This window comes from Euprymna scolopes, chromosome 1 (genome assembly GCF_053919585.1).
Source record: "Euprymna scolopes isolate OS-2025 chromosome 1, ASM5391958v1, whole genome shotgun sequence".
NCBI classification, from domain to species: Eukaryota; Metazoa; Mollusca; class Cephalopoda; order Sepiida; family Sepiolidae; genus Euprymna; species Euprymna scolopes.
This window is the reverse complement of record NC_136482.1, coordinates 23,730,705-23,750,478: the sequence shown is the minus strand read 5'-3', so window position 1 is coordinate 23,750,478 and position 19,774 is coordinate 23,730,705. Positions and strand designations below refer to the sequence as shown.

Below are 19,774 nucleotides of genomic sequence, written 5' to 3'. Positions count from 1 at the left end.
AGAAGGCAAAATATAAGCGACAATATATATTTTTTATTGTTGTCTTCGAGAATTGGGTATTCTCATTTTTCCCTAGGTTAGCAGTTTGCTACAATCCCGGGGGAACTTTCCTTTTTTATATCTTGTTACGTCATCATCTCTACTGTTCCCAGCCGATTGTAAGTAGCGTAACAGATTTGATTGCTATGGCAACCAACAGCCAATCAGAAAAAAACGTTTCTCGGTTCCTTACAGATTCTGAGAACTTTTAAACACCATTAATTTATTATAACTTTTGTTTTACTGTTCTACATAAGTAAAACTAACACTTAACCATATCGCTTTCTAATCTGTTTGTGTTTAATAACTTCTTAATTGTCTCCATGAAGCCTTCTTCCCAACAACAACCACCTATAACTTATCTTGCTGACTGATGCACTTATGTGACCCTATTGGCTGTTCATAATGTTTTTATGGTATGTATGCTTGATAGTATCCTAAAACAAATATTCTACATCATCTTGTGACTGTGACTAACGAACGGCTAGAGAAATCGCAAGTTTTTCATTTTGTAATTTTTCTTTTTTTATTTACAATCCATCTGACTAAATTAACCGTTACATACGAAAACACTAACATAAATAAGAAAATGCAACAGTATGTATAATATACTGCCAGAAATCAATTCCAACTGATATAAAAAAAAATATGATTATGAATTATTTGTACTACTATTGTAACTTTGGATATTATTGTCACAAGACTTCGATATTTAGGTGAATGTCGAACTCGGAAAATTTTATACCGTACTCGAGAGTCTATTCGGAATTTCGAACCCTTTATTTTAATCCTCTCTTACGGGATGTACTTGTTCCATAAACCATAATCATGAAAAGCGTTAAGCATATGTTAATTTCTTATCAAAAGTTCAATCCTCGCTACAGTCGATACTAATTTTCTTCTATAATATAAATTTCAAATGTCTGTGTGTGTGTGTTTGTATGTCTGCTAAAAACTTTTGACAGACGAGTCGGAACCTAACTTTCGGACGACAAACATCGAAAAATTGGCTAAAAATATTAATTCCTTCACCCTGAACTGGGCAGTTTTCTACAAAGAGGGGTCGCTTTGTCGTAGATATTTTCGCAAGTCATCCACTCTCCTCGATTGACTAGCCTTAATTTTGACGTTAACCACTTCCAGTTTGGCAATGGACGCAATGGCAAAGACGTCATGTTTTTTTGGGGGGGGTCGCGTTCTTTTCCTCCTTCGCCGTACGGGTTCGAGCCTGGCTGCCTACCACCACATTTTTTCACACCTCTCTTCAGCCAAATTGCTTACTGCTTTGATTCTACTACTTTTATTTCGGGCTTCCTTACTCGACACACCTGAGCAACGCCGGGTAACCCCCGCTAGTTAGGAATAAAATGAAAATTACTTACCTAACATTTTTAATGACTTGTGGCTGACGAAATGTGAACGATTTAACGTGGATTAAATAAAGAATTCAGATCGAAATTCCGATTAGTTTTCCGGATTTGACATTAAGGTTTATGTTTGAAAAGAATGCCAAAAACTCACATGTCAATTAGATTCTGACAAAATTCAGCTGGTAAACGTTGTAAAAATAAAGATGTCCGAAGCCAAATTTTCTTTTAACACGAATCCGCTTTTCCATTGTCGAACCTTGTTATCATAAAACCTAATGTCATTTTGTACAAAAACTCGTCCACTATTTTTACAGCAATAAAATTGGGTTCTTACGGAAGCAAATTTTTCGCATTTCCGTAAAAAAAAATGTCGTTTTGTTTTGTGTTTTCATTTAAGCTGCCTTTCTTCAAAACCTGAATACTTCAACTGTAATAAGGATAGGGATGGGTAATGAAAGTGAAATTGATTTGTTTTTAATCACAAACTAACAACATCTATTCATTGATTAATAAATATTAATACATAGTATTTTATTGATTATTAGTTGCCTTCCTATTAGTCAATCCAACAATGAAACATTATTTGACGGCAATTTCATATGATGATTTTTAGATTTGTTTTTCAATTATGTAATGCCTTTTATAGACTAATAAACTACTTATATATTCTTTAAAAAAAAAATGATATAGTCATCCTCAGACGGACTGTTTCACTGTATCACTGTTCTTCATTGCTAAGAATCAAACTTGGGAGTTCTGTTCACAGATTTGACAAATTTGAATATTAGGAAGTGAAGTGCGCGGCCAAGCAACAAAGAAGACATGAATTGAGACACAATTATCACCTGATGTGACTTCTCAATGGACACTTAGTTAAATGTACATCTTTCTTAATAAAGTAGACATACAGGTCTTATTCGTAGTCCTTATTATGTACGATTGCTAACAGACATATATTAAATAGATATATTTTACCAGAGATGTGTCATTAGTAGGGCTATGACAACAGCATATTAGTTTCCTTGTTTGGATTGTCAGGTATATATCCATTGATATCTTATATGCTTTTATGTAGAGTGATATGGTTCTCGGTTGATTAATTGTGTCTAACTGTGTCGGATATATACTCGAGTGTCAAAACAATGAAAAGAATATGCTGTTGTCATAGCCCTAGTCATTAGATGACGATGACTTAGTGGTTAACGACACGGACAAACTTTGGCTGTGCCAAGATCGAATCCAGTTTGTTTCACGGAAACACTTTCATAAAATCAAGCTATTGTGTCTAAACTTTCTGGGAGATAAGTAAATAAGAAATAGATAAGAATATCTCATTATACAATATATTTATCACTCGATAAAGGAAACCACATTAAATGTTTTCAGTGGCATTTGTTGTACAGCCGAAGACTTTTACAAGAGATATATCGTCGCTTACAGAAAATTTTAGTGCTGCAAAAACATTACATTTTTCAAATAGGTTTACCGCTAAGTGATTGGTCCATCGGTCAATCAGATGTCTTGCGAAAGAATACAAGTTGTTAGGCTATTTATTGTAGCGCCTATGCCTTCTGTTTGTTTGTTTTTTCTTGCTTTTTTTTCTACCTAGCGAGTTCGAGTTTTGAAATCTACCAGCATAATGTACGTCGTTGGTCTTTCCAACCCGCTAATGATATGATAAAGTCTACTACGATGCGTGACGCCCTTTTATAAACATTGACTATTCGTTATTCTTAACTCCTTTTCAGCACAACATCGGTATTTCTATTAACCTTTAATCTCGTCCATTGTCGTCTATTTTATTCATCTATGAAGTTAGATGGACTTTCTATCGCATCTATGTTTAATTGTAACAAATAACGGATATCTACCTTTGCCTAATTTCCTAATAAGTTTATGATATGCAACTTTGCGAAGTCTGACAAGCCGTATTTTTCCGTAAAAGCCTACAGACATCCTTTTGAAAATTTAAATATTTTCAATTTTCATAAAGTTTAAACCATTAGAATTAGACATCATTAAATATTGTCTAAATTTGAATTTCTTGAAGACATGTTATAAGTTTGCAAGTGTGAATAAGATGGGAGATAACCTTGCCTTTGTGAAAATTTTAATGTTTTCAATTTGCATAAATCTGACATAAAGCCTCCTAAATACAGGGTGGTCTCTAGAAAAGCGGGAAATTTGTTAAACAACGATTTATTTTTCCAAAGAATAATTTTTACAAAGTTTTCAAAAACAAATGTTATATTCATAGATACTCAAAATGTCGTCCGTGCACTTCACTGCAACGTCTTAACATAGAAATCCAAGCTCGTGTGGCGTTTTGAAGGGTAACTTGTGGGATATCATTCCAAGCTTCTTTCTTAGAACTGCACGCCTGTGGAATTGTCTTCCGTTTTCCTGCTTTCCGGCTGACTACAATATGGTTGTCTTCAAGTCTAACGTAAATAAGTTCTTGATGAGCCGTTCCATATAAGTTATCAAATTTACCAAATTTTCATTACTAATGATTACTATATTGTCCAATTTCTACTGTACACTCTCTAACCCTTATCCTTGAGTGGCCTCTTGGCCTTGATAATGTGGTGATGCCTATGTAAAAAAAAAAAAAAAGCTCTTGCCAGGCACGTTTTCAAGTCATCAATAGATGTCACGTCGACAGTTCTGCATCTCTGTTAATAACAAGCTCCAAGCACAGTAATCATGACATTTAAGTCTGGACTTTTTGAGGACCAGTATTCCGCTGCAATTAAATAAGGAGTAGATTGCCGAAGAAACTGAATTGAAGTCCTTGCCGCGTGAGGCTTGGCCCCACCCTGATGCCATGTCCATGTTTCGTTATCCATTACATTTCGTACATTTCGTGTGGATATCAAAATCTAAATCGAAGAAATAAATAAGCACGATGTAATGAAATCAATATGCAGATTGCACACCCATTCCACAACAAAAGAACCAATCAAAAAATAGCAATCACGCATAGTATTCATAGTCTAAATTGACCTTCAAATTTCCCGCTTTTCTAGTGACCTCCCTGTATGATATGTCGTAAAATATAAATAATACAACTGCTACTGCTATTGATAATACTAAAATAATAAACTTATCTGCTTCAAAAATATTGGGTTGAATAACATGAGATTTCGACATGAACAACTATTTAAATGACAAGAGTACTACTACTACTACTACTACTACTACTACTACTTCTAATAATAATAATAATAATAATAATAATAATAATAATAATAATAATAATAATAATTTCCTCTCCCCAAAAAAAACGGTAACAGCCGTGGTTGATACCACGCAAAATTATCGTGAAAGGTAACGGAGGATGGAAGGACCGAGGTGGGAGAGCACTAACCAGACATCGATTGGATCAGTGCAAGGACTACTGGGACTTAATGCCACCCAAATTCCAGTGCAGATCAATGGTCCTTGCCATCGAGAAATCAACAGTAAGCGGATGTTGAGATATCGTAAAGCGATTTGTAAAGGTTATCAAAAGAGGTGGAGAGCACTGGAAATGTGGGGAGAGTTGTTGTCACCCAGGCTCCAGGGAATACAAGTGTGTAATCTTTGATGATGATATGTGTGAAAACTAGCGAGCACAAACAACACAACCACAACAACAATAACAACAACAACAACAACAACAATAATAATAATAATAATAATAATAATAATAATAATAATAATAATAATAATAATAATAATAATACGAACTTCATAGAGGCGAGTGCCCAGGATCAGCTCGGTATCATGTGCCATCATTTGGAGTCAGGTTTTTAACTGATCTTCGTGTCGTTTTTTCTTGGTGACGATGAAGAGCGTACAAAACAAACAAAGACGTCTCGAACCTGCTGCAGAAAGGATGAGAATGAACAGCGGCAGTTGAGATGAACTAACTAGTGAACACAGGACACATAAATATAAGTGATCGAACACCTCTAGCCGTCGTAGGTCGCTTGCTCTCATCGGCCAGGTTTCACAGCCATACAATAGAATGGTGCTTTACAGATGCAGATTTTAGCACCAAGTTTGATTTCAAAAATGCACTGACCAAAAAGCCAGCTTACCAGAAGGGAGTACATTTTCGTCTCACCAAAATAACTTCATCAGCCTCATTAGCATTCTCTGATAAGAGTGCCTGATGCAATTGACAATGAATGAAACCTTTTTCAAAGAGACGAAGATAAAGAACGACTCATCTTTTTTTTACATGGGGGTCACCACTTATCAAGGCCCGAAGGCCACTCAGGGATAAGAGTTACTGCTTGTACAGTAATCAATGAGATAGTATTCTAGTAATCATTAGTATTAGGGGTTTTGATAGTGTCTTACTTAAGTGGGCGGTTTGTCAGGAGTTTGTTTATGTTAGACTTGAAGACGTCCAAGTTGTAGTCAGGTGGGAAACAGTCAAGCGGCAGAGAGTTCCACTGGCGTGCAGTTCTAACAAAGAAGCTTTGCTCATGGAATCTACGTTTGGATTTTGGCACAGATAAAGAGTGGGGAAAATTATTGACAGTAGTTTCAGCCAGACGGGTGTTTCTCGTGAAAGATTGGCGAGGAGGGACGAGGGATTGGAGCTCAGACGAGCACCTAATTGAACTGTACCATACTTCAACCTGGGAGGGCAAAACCAGCTAATGCTGCAGAAACCACCTGTCAGACTGGTTATGGAAGATGTATCCTCGACTGGTACCAAAAATAAACTGGTTTCTTTCTCGCTGTCGTTGTATCTCGCCTTTTAAAATGGATCTGTATTTACGCATAAAAATTATTGACACAAAGACACAGACGTTATGCAAATGGCTACTCGACAACTAAGGAACCGCGGATGCTTTTGATCCGGTAAGTACGAATATCTATCGTCACATTCGTCATATGTATAATGCTCAATGATTTTGTGTCGGACTGGATTGGTCTGTATGCGAGATGTATGCTAGATGGTGAAGTCAAAATTGTCTATTGTGGAATAGAACATCTGATTTCAGGTGAGTAATTACGATCTGTACCATTTGTGTGGATGTTTAAACTGCATTCGTTTCCATAGTTAGCGGTGAACCGTCTTCCCAGCCCAGCCTGTTTTAGTTTTTGCATTCTTTTTGTGGCTAGTTTAATGTTTTCACATAATATGTTTTATTGGTCAGTCTCTTTGTTCATAGAGTCTACATATAATGTTTTTCTTGATTTTTCTCTAGTTCATTCAAACCGCATTGTTTGTTTGGGTATGAGTTGTGATTGCATTTCTCTGTTCTAGAGTTCTCTTCACAGCCATGTGCATGTGTTTTCATGCGCCGTTTCTTTAGTCAGTTATACGTGTAGCTAAGAGAGAGAAAGAGAGAGAAAATAAGAGGAAGAAAGAGAAGGAAAGAGCTAGATAGTGAAACAGAAAAATATTTCTTATTACACTTACAGAATCTGTTTGTCAGATAAGTTGATTTGATCTTTCAACAACATTAGTCAACCACGATTTTATAAACAACTGTCAACTTTAGTTTGGATCTTTTTAAATTTGATTGGTGACGCGCTTTGGAGTCCTCAACTTTATAAGAACATGATTTAACTTATGCCTACAGAAAGGTAGGCATAAGTTTTATTAAATATGAGGAGTTCAAGATCCCTGCAAAGGGTTTTTTCTATGTGAAGAGCACAAGAGATCCTCTAAAATGGTTCTTCATTATTGTAAAGAATTAAACCACGAATAAAAAATATATATTTTACAAGAATCCAACAGCAGAAGAATGGACGAATAGAAAAACAATACGAAAATAGAAACGTGTTATAGAATGTGAACTTCTTCGTTCTCACAAATTTATGGCATTTCTTTCATCGACAGGAACAGCTGTTCGTCTTTTTGATACGTAAGTAATTGGTGACGTTTAGCTGTAAAGATGCGTGCAGTGTTTTATTTACTGAGGGACAGCGCTTATCAATACTCAAATGCCACTCGAGGACAAGGGTTATAAGTATCGGATAGACTATGAGATAAAATTGTGACGATCAGTTCAAGTGGAATTTGGATATGGTTTAATTATTTAAGAGGACGGCTGAACAAGAACTACATTAGACTTGAAAACGACCATATTATAGTCAGCTGGGAAGCAACACCACGGTATTAACTTATTCTAACTTATTCTAATTTTACGTGACATTTTCCACTTTAATACTACTTTTACACATCCACGTTGGACACCGCTGCCACACTCATGTAAATTATTCTAAGAATAAACTAAGTAGTTGACTCATTGGATAGTTACATCTCTCGACAGGTGTGGCAGTATTAGTTGTAGAAACGTTGTCGCTTTTTTTACATAGAGGTCACCACTTATCAAGGCCCGGGTTCCACTCAGAGACAAGAGTTATTGCGTGTACAGTAATCAATGAGATAGTATTGTAGTAATCATTAGTATTGGAGATTTGATAGAGTGTCTTACTTAAGGGGGGCGGTTTGTTAGGAATGTGTTTATGTTGCACTTGAAGACATCCAACTTGTAGTCAGGTGGGAAACAAACAAACGGAAGAGAGTTCCACAGTCGTGCACTTCTGAGAAAGAAGCTCTGCTCATGGAATCTACGTTTGGATTTAGGCACAGATAAAAAGTAGAGAAAATTATTAATAGTAGTTTCAAACAGACGGGTGTTTCTCGTGAAAGATTGGCAATGGGAGGGAGCGAGAGATTGGAGCTCAGACGAGCACCTGCCATGGAAATAACGATAAAACAACGACAGGCTCGCAACGTCTCTTCTGTGGGAGAGAGGCCGCAGGGAAGAGAAAAGGGCATCCCCCATTAAGCTATAAAGTCTATTTTGTACTGTCAAAGCAGGATAGGCTGTTTTTAGCAGCTCCTGTCCAGATGTGGCAGCAGTACTCCTCCCTTGGACGTACTTGGCTTTTATACAGATAGAGAATTGCATCAGTAGTGAGATATCTTCTGGAACGGTAGAAGGATCCCACCATTTTCCCAGCGTCCTTAGCAACAGACCTGATGTACGTGTTTCATTTCAGATCAGGAGTAAAGGTCAAACCCAGAAGCTTGTCAAAACATGGAGCCTCCCCAAGACGAGAGTCATCCATTTCAATTGATGCCAGATGGGTATCAGAGCGTTGATGATGTAAAGATAGGAGCTTGGTTTTAGATGAATTAAAAGTGACCAGCAACCTCTTCCCCCACTGTACCACGCGCTCAAGATCAGAGGAGAGAGAATTAGAGAGAACTTTGTCGTTTACAGCCTTTGATGTGTTGCCGTAGATGGTCGTGTCATCAGCATAGATGTCAACGAATGATTTAAGTATGTGTTTTGGGAGATCATTGATGTAGATCAGGAAGAGAGTTAGGCCCAGGATGGACCCCCGAGGGACTTCAGCATTAATACTGCAGGCCTCTGATTTCTGCCCATCAACCACTACTCTTATGAACCTATTAGAGAGAAATGATTTAATGATTGATAAAACATTTCCAGTTATATCGTAGCTGGAAATCTTGTGAAGTAGACCTTTATGCCATGCCTTACCGAAGGCCTTCGATATGTCAAGAGCAATTGCCCTAGAGAGGAAGCCTTTGTCAAGAGATTCACTAATCCTATGAGATATAACCGTTAGCACATCTGCTGTAGATCTTGCAGAGCGGAAACCATATTGTATGTCACTAAGAAGATTATTTCTGCTGAGGTGGTTGACTACTTTATTTAATATGGATTCCAGCAACTTACTCATGACACACAGGAGACTTATTGGTCTGTACTGAGAGGGAGATGACTTATCACCTGAATTCTTAAATACAGGGCATACTCATGAGGTTTTCCAGGGTGTTGGAAAGCACTTCTCCTTAAGGCAACGCTTAAACAGTTTTGTAAGTATGGGGGCAAGTTCTGGTTAGAGCTTTTTCAGCACTATAACTGGAATGCCGTCAGGGCCAGTTGCTTTACTGGAATCAAAGTTCTTGATTAGCTTGGCGACCTCACGCATAGATATGTGTATGTTACCTAGCGTGTTGTCTGTTATAGGAGGAAATACGGGGAGTTGATGGCTTTCGTCGCATAGGGTAGAATTAGCTGTAAAGTTCTTGGCAAATAGTCTGGCCTTGTCTGATGCTGACGAGATGACCTCCGGTCCATTGATGATAGTTGGGATAGAACGGACACTTCTGTTCAGGATCCTGTTTGCTATTTGCCAAAACTGGTGGGAACCAAGCCGCTGCTCAGCTACTTTGGATTTAACGGAGTGAGCATATAGCTCTCTTGCATTTTTATTACTCTTTTACAGTGATTGCTGGCAGTCCTGAAAGCAGCTTTAGTCTCAGTACATCTATTACGTTGGTAGCTATGGAAAAAGTGATTTCTGTGCGCGATGGCAGCAGCATATTCTGGAGAGAACCATGGCTGGCTATTAGGTTTTTGTTGGAATTTTTTGGATGGTATGAATCGGTCTATGCCTACAATTAACCATTCGGTCAGGTCTGATACTATAGAGGACACATCCTTTTTAAATATGGAATGCAGAGGTAGATCAGATATGAATGTACGGAAGCTATCCCAGTCAGCTTATTGCATTTCATTTTTATCTTAATTGCTACAACGGAGTGGTCGGAGGATCCCCGAGATAGAACGGAACATGAACATAGCTCAGGGGAAGTTATGAGAACAAGGTCTAGAAGGCTTGCATACTGACCGGCAGTATCGGACACACGGGTGGGTTCGTGAACAGTTTGAGTGAGGTCATAGACAATAACAAAATCATGACAGAACCTCCCTTCGTCATCGGTCTTATTTGAGTGGGTCAGCCATTCCATATTATGGACATTGGAGTCACCGCAAATGTGAATGTTAGTCGGAGGATGCGCAGACAGGATGTGGTCAATTTTCTCAGACATGCTCTTAAAGATAGTAACCCCACTGCTGTGGGGGCGATAGAGGGTAAATATAAATGCGGTGGTGTAAGCTAGTGCAACCCGGAAGCACATATAAGGTAAATTAGGATCTTCTCTGGGGATATCCCTACCACATGGAAAGCCATCTGTAATGTAGGCACATATTCCATGTCCATACCGATCTTGGGGTTAGATTAAAATGTTAAGTTACAGTATCCTTTAATTATGAATTCGTTTAGGGAAGTGGTTGGCCCTATGCCAGTTTTACTTAGAAAGAATATGTCAGGTTTCGTCTACTGTAATTGTGTTTCAACCTCTGGAAGGTTGGAACGTAGATCCCTGATGTTGGAGATGGAGACCTGGTAGTAGGGGTTTACGTTTGAATATGGGGTTTTAGGTTTATTCGTATGTGTGTGTGTGTGTGTGTGTGTGTGTTTGTTTTTGTTTTTATTTTTTGTTTTTGGAGATTTGTCATGTTGAGGTTTTGGAATTTGTGGAGCAGGTCGATAGACTTGGCTGGAGCAGGATAGAGAGGGAATGTAAGAGAGAAAAGGACAAGAATTTTTGTAGCACATAATAAGGTAACAATTACCCACTAGTATGGCATCGAGAGGCCCTACCAGAAACTACTGTATGGTACAGAATCCATTTACTAAATGGTAATACAGCAGCCGCGGTACTTTGCACCTGCTGATAGGACAGCCTCCTTAGTGGTTAATCCAAGGTTCGGGTCCCTGACTATCAGGCCGGTAACGTCAGCCCAGATGAAACGCTTATTTCCAGTACTCTTACTAGTGACATGACCACAATGACAGACATAGAAACATAAATTTTCCGACATCTCAGGCTACTGTTCACAAAGTACTACCGACCTGGAAAACAGCTTTTTCTTCACCCTTTGTCAGGAAAATCACTCATTGGAAATGAGGACTGAAGGACAAAAAAGGAGAATCGAGAGTTACTGGAGCTGCCGATAACACATCCACATGCATTATCTACTCTCCATTAAAAAAAAGGTGAAAAGGACTTAATGATATCTACTTAAGTCCGTTGCCCCATTCTCAACTTAGAAAAGTACTTGATAGTATCCCCTCCCATGTTAATGCATGGATACTTTTTGCCTTTATCTACCTCGAGCTAGAATATTCGACCATTCCAGCTCCACCCCATAATAAATATGCTATAATAGAACTTTTATCAAATTGGAAAGTCTGGTTATTTTAACTCGTCTAAAAAACTGATTAAGAAGCAATACCTTTAGGGTTACGTATTAAGTTTATACTAACTAAAAGTAACGCATACTTTAGAGAGAAAAAAGCCGCGTGTTTTGGAGTTCAGATAATATGCAGGTATAATTTGGGAAATATTCAATTTCATGGGAGACTCTCTCTCTCTCTCTCTCTCTCTCTCTCTCTCTCTCTCTCTCTCTCTCTCTCTCTCTCTCGTTTTAAACATAAGAAAAAAGTATTGGTTAATAATAGTATATTTGACAAAAAAAGATGTAGGACAAAAAAAAAGATAAATAAAAAGAAATCAAGACAAATATTCAGGATTAAAGTCAAAGCTGGAATAAGGAAAAAATAAAACAAAAGTTTGCAATACACAGGTGTTCTTGATGACTGGAATAATTAAAGCAATTAAAAGAACAACAAATGAGGCCATTCCTTTCTCTTGAATTTGATTTATTTCGCACTTTTTTTACTTGGGAGTCACTACTTATCAAGGCCTAAAGACCACTCGAGTATAAGGGTTAAGCAGTAAGTATATAAAATGAATTGCATTTTCTATTTCACACCCCATAGGGTGAGGAAAACCTCAAAAACCCATACAATCATTACAACGCTTAATTTCCCAAAAGCAAGAACACTTTTGCTTTCTTGCCATACACTTCTTCCAATGACGTTATATTCTGCTACGCAATCATAATTCTAATTTTTGAACTTCGAAATGAAATTTTCCACTCTCTACTAAATTCTAACCTTATGTGGAAAATACCGTTCTTAATATTATTTTCATACTCACATCTAAACACATCTGCAGTAAGAGATTCTGATTTCAAATAATATGAAAATGGTAGAAACATTTTATAAGATGATAATGTATTGTTACCACATCTACAGAGGCGTCGCTCAGAATACTATTTCTTGACTTGACAGAGTACAAAATCGACTTCGAAATCTAGTGGGGGGTGCTTCCCCTTTTCTAGAGCCCCTCTTCTCATATAAAATACGTTACTAGTCTTTCTAATCTCTATCCTTATTTTCATGTAAGGTGTTCACTCATTCATTTAATTGGCAAAGAATAAACGCACAAGCGATTGCCATTTGCAAGGGAGAAAAGTCACTGAGAATTTAGGGATCTATGTACAAAGAGATACTATATAGGGGGGAACCGTGGAGGTTCGACCAACGTCTATCCGAGGCCACCTTGGAGCCCTGTATTGTGGGCTGGTTTACGACCTCATCGGTTCCACGGAGATACCAATCGCATCAAAGCCTCTGGAACTGTCGAAGGTAGTTTTTTTTTTTTTTGCATGCCCACGGATCCCGTGATCCGTGGCAAGGGTGAAGAACAGGTCCAGTTCCAGGCCGCACCGAAAGATGTTGTAGGCGATGATGAGGTCGCCTCGAAATCTCCTGCACTCAAGGGAAAAAAAGTTTAGAGGCCTTAAACGTTGCTCATAGGATAGACCTCTGAGTCCAGCCGCCATTCTCTTTACAGGTGTTGAGCCGTTCGAGACGCTGGACGTCCTTCACGTAATAGGGGGATGTGACCTGGATACAGCTTCGAGAATCGGGTGCACCGGGGAGGTGCAGAGGGGAATGAAGATGGCGGGAATGAAACGACCAAAGAAGCGGCGCATGAGGAACAGGACACCCATAGCCTTGTTACCAGCGGTGATGCAGTGTTCAGAAGGTGAATATGTGGAATGCACAATGATTCCAAGATCCTTGGACTGACTGACATACTCCAGCAATCAGTCACCTGGTTAGAAATCAAGTGGGAATGGAGGAGTTGGGGGATGCCGGCCCACTGCCATGTGGCTGCACTTGGCGACGTTTAAACTCAGATTCCAGTTCAGTGAGCACCTCCAGACTTTATAAAGGCAACTCCGGAGATCTTTGTAGTCGCTGCGGGGATGGGCAAGAATTTTGACGTCATCGGCAAACAGAAAGGACAGCTGAGAAATCACTTTGGGCAAGTCACTGACAAAGATGAGAAACAACAGTTGCACTGAGTATATCGGAAAGGCAGTCGCTCACTTAAACCTGGAAGGTGAGGTTAACGAGGAATGCACCGACCCACTGCACGACCTCAGGATGGAACCCGTACGCTTGGAGCTTGATGTGAAGTAGACGATGATTTACAGAGTCGAAAGCTTTGTAAAAATCTAGAAATACAGTCCGCAGTGTCTCCCTTGTCCATGATTGTCGTCACCGACTTCTCCATGACCAGAAAGCACGGCTTCAACTGAGCTCCAATCTCTGAACTTGATTCCTTTAAAGCATGCATAGCACGAATTCTTCTTCCTATTACTAAGACAAATAATTCTCAATTTTTCGTAAAACCAAGCAGATTTTTTATGAAAAGTTTATTTCGAAGAAGTTATTGTTCGTGAAACACATACGCATGACACAGCTTCCCTGAAAACTGAAAAATTGTTGTCTTTCAATCAAATATCAACAAATACCTGTATATTTGCCCTCTTAAGTAATCAAATGCCATTCTTTCCATTCGTCATTTTAAATTCTCTCAGTAATTTTTCATCAACTCTTATATTCAAGTGGATTTTAGCCTTCATTAGTAGTGACGCGTTAATAGAAAATCGTCTTTATTTAATTAGTATGGCGTTTCGATAAAATGTATATCTTATGAGGTAGAAATCAGAAAGTAAAAGGGTAAAAACTGAATATATATATATATATATATATATATATATATATATATATATATATATATATATATATATATATATATATATAGTGTTATAATGGAATAATTCCAGGAGTGGTAGGAGGAAAAGAACGGGAAAAAAACACCAACGTCTTTGCGATTACGACCACCGCCAAACCTGAAGTGACTCATGTTTAAATTAAGGCTAGACAATCGAAAGGAGGAATAATTTTCAAAAATATTGGCGAAAAAAGCGACCCCCCCTGTAAAAAAGTGCCTAGTTGAAGGTGAAGATATTAATGTTTTTAGCCAATTTTTCGAATTTGTCGTCTAAAGGGTCGAGTTTCAAAACGATACTGATCTTGTGAAAATCCGTCGCCTCTTTCGAAAGTTTTAGGCAGACATGCAAACATACATACATACATTTATATATTGGTAGCACAAATTTTCGACCCAAACCGATTATAAAGCGTGCCTTATCTCTGAATACAGTTTATGGAAAATTTCAAATATTTAGACCAGAAATTATCTGAGTAATTTGGTAGAGACCGCAGAAGTTTTTGTTTTTTTTTGTTTTTTTTTTACATAGGCATCACCACATTATCAAGGCCAAGAGGCCACTCAAGGATAAGGGTTAAAGAGTGTACATTAAAAATTGGACAATATAGTAATCATTAGTAATGAAAATTTGGTAAATTTGATAACTTATATGGAACGGCTCATCAAGAACTTATTTACGTTAGACTTAAAGACAACCATATTGTAGTCAGCCGGAAAGCAGGAAAACGGAAGACAATTCCACAGGCGTGCAGTTCTAAGAAAGAAGCTCTGTTCATGGAATCTACGTTTAGGTTTAGGCACAGATAAAGAGTGGGGGGGAATTTTTGATAGTGTTTACAGCTAGACGAGTGATTCTTGTGAAAGTTTGGCGAGGGGGACCATAGATTGAAGCTCAGTCGAACACTTTCCATGAAAATAACGATACATCAGAGACAAACTCGCAACATCTCTTCTGTGAGATAGAGGTTGCAAGGAAGAGAAAAGAACATCTACGAGGCTACGAAGTCTATTTTGAACTCTATCAAGGCAGGCCAAGTCCTTTCTAGCAGCTCCTGCCCAGATGTGGCAACAGTATTCCATCCTTGGACGTACCTGGCTCTTATATAGATAGAGAATAGCATCAGCAGTGAGATATCTACAGGATCGATAGAAAGATCCCACCATTTTTCCAGCGGCCTTGGCAACAGATTTGATGTACGTGTTCCATTTAAGATCAGGAGTAATGGTCAAGCCAAGAAGCTTGTCAAAACTTGAGGCCTCCTGAAGACGAGAGCCATTCATTCAATTGATGCCAGATGTGGGTCAGAATGTTGATGATGTAAAGAGAGAAGCTTGGTTTTAGATGCATTAAAAGTAACCAGCCACTCCTTACCCCATTGTACTACGTGCTCAAGATCAGAGGAGAGAGAAATGGAGAGAACTTGGTCGTTTATTGTCTTAGATGTGCTACCATAAATGGTAGTGTCGTCAGCATAGATGTCTACAAATGATGTAAGGATGTGATTTGGAAGATCATTAATATAGATCAGGAAAAGAGTTGGGCCCAGGATGGATCCCTGAGGGACACCGGCATTAATACTGTGAGCTTCTGATTTTTGCCCCTCAACTACTACTCTTATGAACCTATCAGAAGTATTTTTTTTTAACTTGGACCCCTATTATGACCCCTTGACATTTATTGTTTTGGGCTCTGTAGACTTAAAATTGACAGAGTTATTGCGTAGGGAAATGTAAACACACAGACACACACAGAGGCACGTTCACTTTTATATATATACTAGCATGGGTGCCCGGCGTTGCCCGAGTGTTTGGAGGTGTATGTTGAGCAAAAAAGGAAGCGGTCAATTTTTTAACTTTGACCTCTATTATGACCTCTTAAAATTTATTGTTTTGGGCTCAAATCAAGTTATTAAGTTAGATCCATGTCCAATGAATCTATATCTAAAATGTCAAGTGTTTAGACCCAAAATTGTCAGAGGAATTTGGTAGAGTTCTCAAAGGTTAAATCGTTGAACTTTGACACCTTAATCGCCAAATTTCTGGCCGGAAACCGATCACGTAGATTTTTCCAAATCTCAGTACCCTGTATATCAAAGTTCAAGTCTGAAGACTTAAATTTGACAGAGTTATTGCGTATGGAAAAGTACACAGACAGACAGACAGACACAAACACAGACAGACAGACAGACACTTTCACTTTTATATATATATATATATATATATATATATATATATATATATAAAGGAAAATAAAATATGCAGAATAAAGTCGGAAAAAATAAAAGGTGTTGTTTTCTTAAAATTTACCGAATTTTTTAAAGTCAATATCTGTACCAACATCACAATCGTTTATCGTTTTTTTTTTTTTTTGTTTTCTGTTTTTTTTTTTTTTAGTTTGAACTTTAAATCACTTTGTATTATTTGGATTATTCAGACTAATGTTCCCAACTTAAATGCTATTTTCACAACATTCCCATCGATGTAATTACCGAGTATCTTCAGGGGCGTTTTGTCGAAGTCGGGAATTTTGATCTTGAACTCAAGAAATTTATATTTAATTTCAAACGAAACATTTTAGTTGAACCACAATAGTACACTGCTCTAATTCCCGCTACCATGTTAAGTAATTCATAATTATATTTTTAGTATTACCTGTACTTAGGATTGAACCTTCAACCGCTTGAAGACTGTCATTTAGAACCGTTTAACATTAAGCATTTGTATCCGTTGCGCCACGGGCCTATGTAAACAATTCTAGTATGTTTTTTATATTAGGTTTGAGAAACGAGCACCCTAGAAGGAGAGTACACTGGCATGCAAAAAAAAATACCTGGCCATATCAGCTGGCATTCCCCGGTGGAGCCGTTTCAGAAGATTAGCAATAAACTAACCTCTTTGCAAAGTGTGAGAACGTAAATCCTGACAGTGAACGTACTGAAACGGCACAAGTTCAAGACAATACCACGAGAAAAACACTCAATAATGGCCTAGACTCTGGTAGCTTTGAGGCCGGGAGAAGACTCTGAATTGGAATTGTTCCCATATTGTATCCAATTCTGTGCTAGGTCTTCTTAATAGGTCTTTGCCACTTAACATGTGTGCTGCTTTTTTTCATATATCTAACTTTCCATCGTTCTTTTTGTCTATAATTTTTACTTCGTTCCACTATAGTAGATGGCATTCCTTTTCCCTCCATATCTAATCAACCATGCTTACTATGTAAATTTGATTACATCGGTCGAAATTTTGTCCCGCTCTGTTTCGAGCACAACCTGTCGTCAACTGTCACCAACTGTAAAACTGTCGTCAACTCAAGACTGTACGTGACCTGTAAACAGTCGTCAACTCACACAAAACTAACTCCCATTCTTCAACTGTTTGTAAACTAACTCTAAAAATATTGAACAGCAGTCAACTCAAGACTGTCCATAAAACTCGCCCCCACTTGTAAACTGTTCATAAATTAACTCTAAATATATTACTCTCTACGTCGAGCCATTTTTTCTAGTCACCGCCACACTTTGATTACCCATCCAATTTTCGATCGCCTTTGTGTGTCTTGGCGACCTCCTCAATTGTCTTTCTGCTAATCTAACTTCTTTTGTTCTTCTAATCAACTATTTTTTTTTTTTTTTACTTTTGGTGTTTCCTCTGTTTTTAATCACTTCCTAACACTTTGGGAACGTCGATAGTATTATATGAGAATAGTAGTTCGAATAATCCAAATAATTCAAATTATCAATCCTCAACTAAAGAATTCCGAAACATTAAATCACTTTTTTCTTCTTCTTTCCTTCTTTCTTTTTGCTTCTACCAGCGTCTACCAGTGAGGAGGAGCTCCGGTACCGTTCACTCTGCCGCCCAGGAGCCTTACTTTTTAACCGATGGCCTAATTCACACGATTGCCGCCGTTTCTACCAATGCGTGAACGGATACTTCACTCACGAGAACTGCTCGATTCATCCACAACAGCTCGTCTACAATAACTCAATATTGAACTGTCAGAGACCGCTACCCGGTGACCTGTGTATTCTTAACTGGATTCCATGAAAACACTGGACGATTCTTGCGTACCAGAAAACCGTAGCAACCGTTATTTCAGAATTATAATTTTACTGGCTGAAGTGTCCTCAACAAATTCGAGATTACCAAATTGTTGGGGTTTTTTTTATTTTTTTAATTAGATTTTTATGTGACTTTACTAAACTAAACCTTTACTAACTCTGTTTATTATTGTTGTTGTTGTTGTTATGATAATGATGATGATGACTATTACTAATGCTACTATTGCTTATTACTAACTACTTGAAGTTTTCATATCAATCGTTCCCAATGATTCCTTACTCATAATAACTGAGGGTCTTCCCTGGTATCTGAGTGACAGCAATTTCCCGAGCTGTTCTAGTAATCTGGTTCCACTTCATTATTTTTGTAACTCGGTGTTCTCACAACCAACCGATGCAATTTGTTGGGCATCATTCATTCATTTCGAATGAATCAGATGATCATTGTTGTTGGCATTGGTTTCCCTGATATATATCTAGTTACATTTCTTTCTAGAAAAATATCGGGTACTTAAAGGAAGGGCCGTGTGAACATTGCCAATATCCCTAAGTGAAAGTGTTTCTGTGGAATGAACTGGATTCGAACTTGGCACACCTAGGTTGTCAGTCTGTGTTGTTAACTACTTAGCCGCCGCAAGTAATTTCTCATTGATAGGGTTCGGTGTTTTGTTTTCCTTATAATTTGGTCGGTAATAAGTGTCCTCAATATTCCAGTACATTCAGTTGCCTTCCAATCGATTTTTGGATGATTACTAGGGCCATGACAAGAGAATATTCTTTTCATTATTTTGACTCTCGAGTATATATCAGTTAATATATCAGTAGATTTTATGGATCATTACATCCCTCCTCGTTATTATTATTATTATTATTATTATTATTATTATTATTATTATTATTATTATTATTATTTGTTAGTCCAGCGGATTTCCCTGAAATCTGGGTGGTAATAAATCTACGCAACATTTCAGTACTCTCAGTTTCCTTCCGGTTGATATTTGGATGGTTATAACCTTCCTTGCTGTTGCTAATATTATTATTATTATTATTATTATTATTATTATTATTATTATTATTATTTCTATTGTCACATTTTGTGTCGGGTTGTTCTTATTGCCGATTTTATGCTGATAGACGGATCATAGCAAATGATCAAAGGCTATCAGCATCTTTTCTCGTGCCACCAGTACTTCTCGCAAGATTCTAGTGATTTTCTTTGGAATCTGAGCGATAATCACTCCTTAATATTCCAGTACTCTCGGTTCCCTTCCTGTCGATGTTTGAATAATTATATATCTCCTTGTCATTATTATTATTATTATTATTATTATTATTATTATTATTATTATTATTATTATTATTAATCAGGTCCAGTGGTTTTCCCTGAAATCTTGGCGAAAAAAAGTCTTCTTAATATTCTAGTACTTTCAGTTCCCTTCCAGTCGATGTTTTTATAGTTACATCTCTCC

At 37.7% G+C, this 19,774-nt stretch overlaps 1 protein-coding gene across 1 annotated transcript in view; it reads left to right on the top strand.

Moving 5' to 3' along the window:
• LOC145283319 (uncharacterized) overlaps positions 1–18,291 on the top strand; it is a 33,938-nt gene extending 15,647 nt beyond the window's left edge. The window contains exon 4 of the mRNA XM_080132272.1: positions 18,059–18,291. Coding sequence (XP_079988398.1) covers positions 18,059–18,291 — 233 coding nt within the window. The remainder of the gene's footprint in view (positions 1–18,058) is intronic.
• Positions 18,292–19,774: the final 1,483 nt, after the last annotated feature.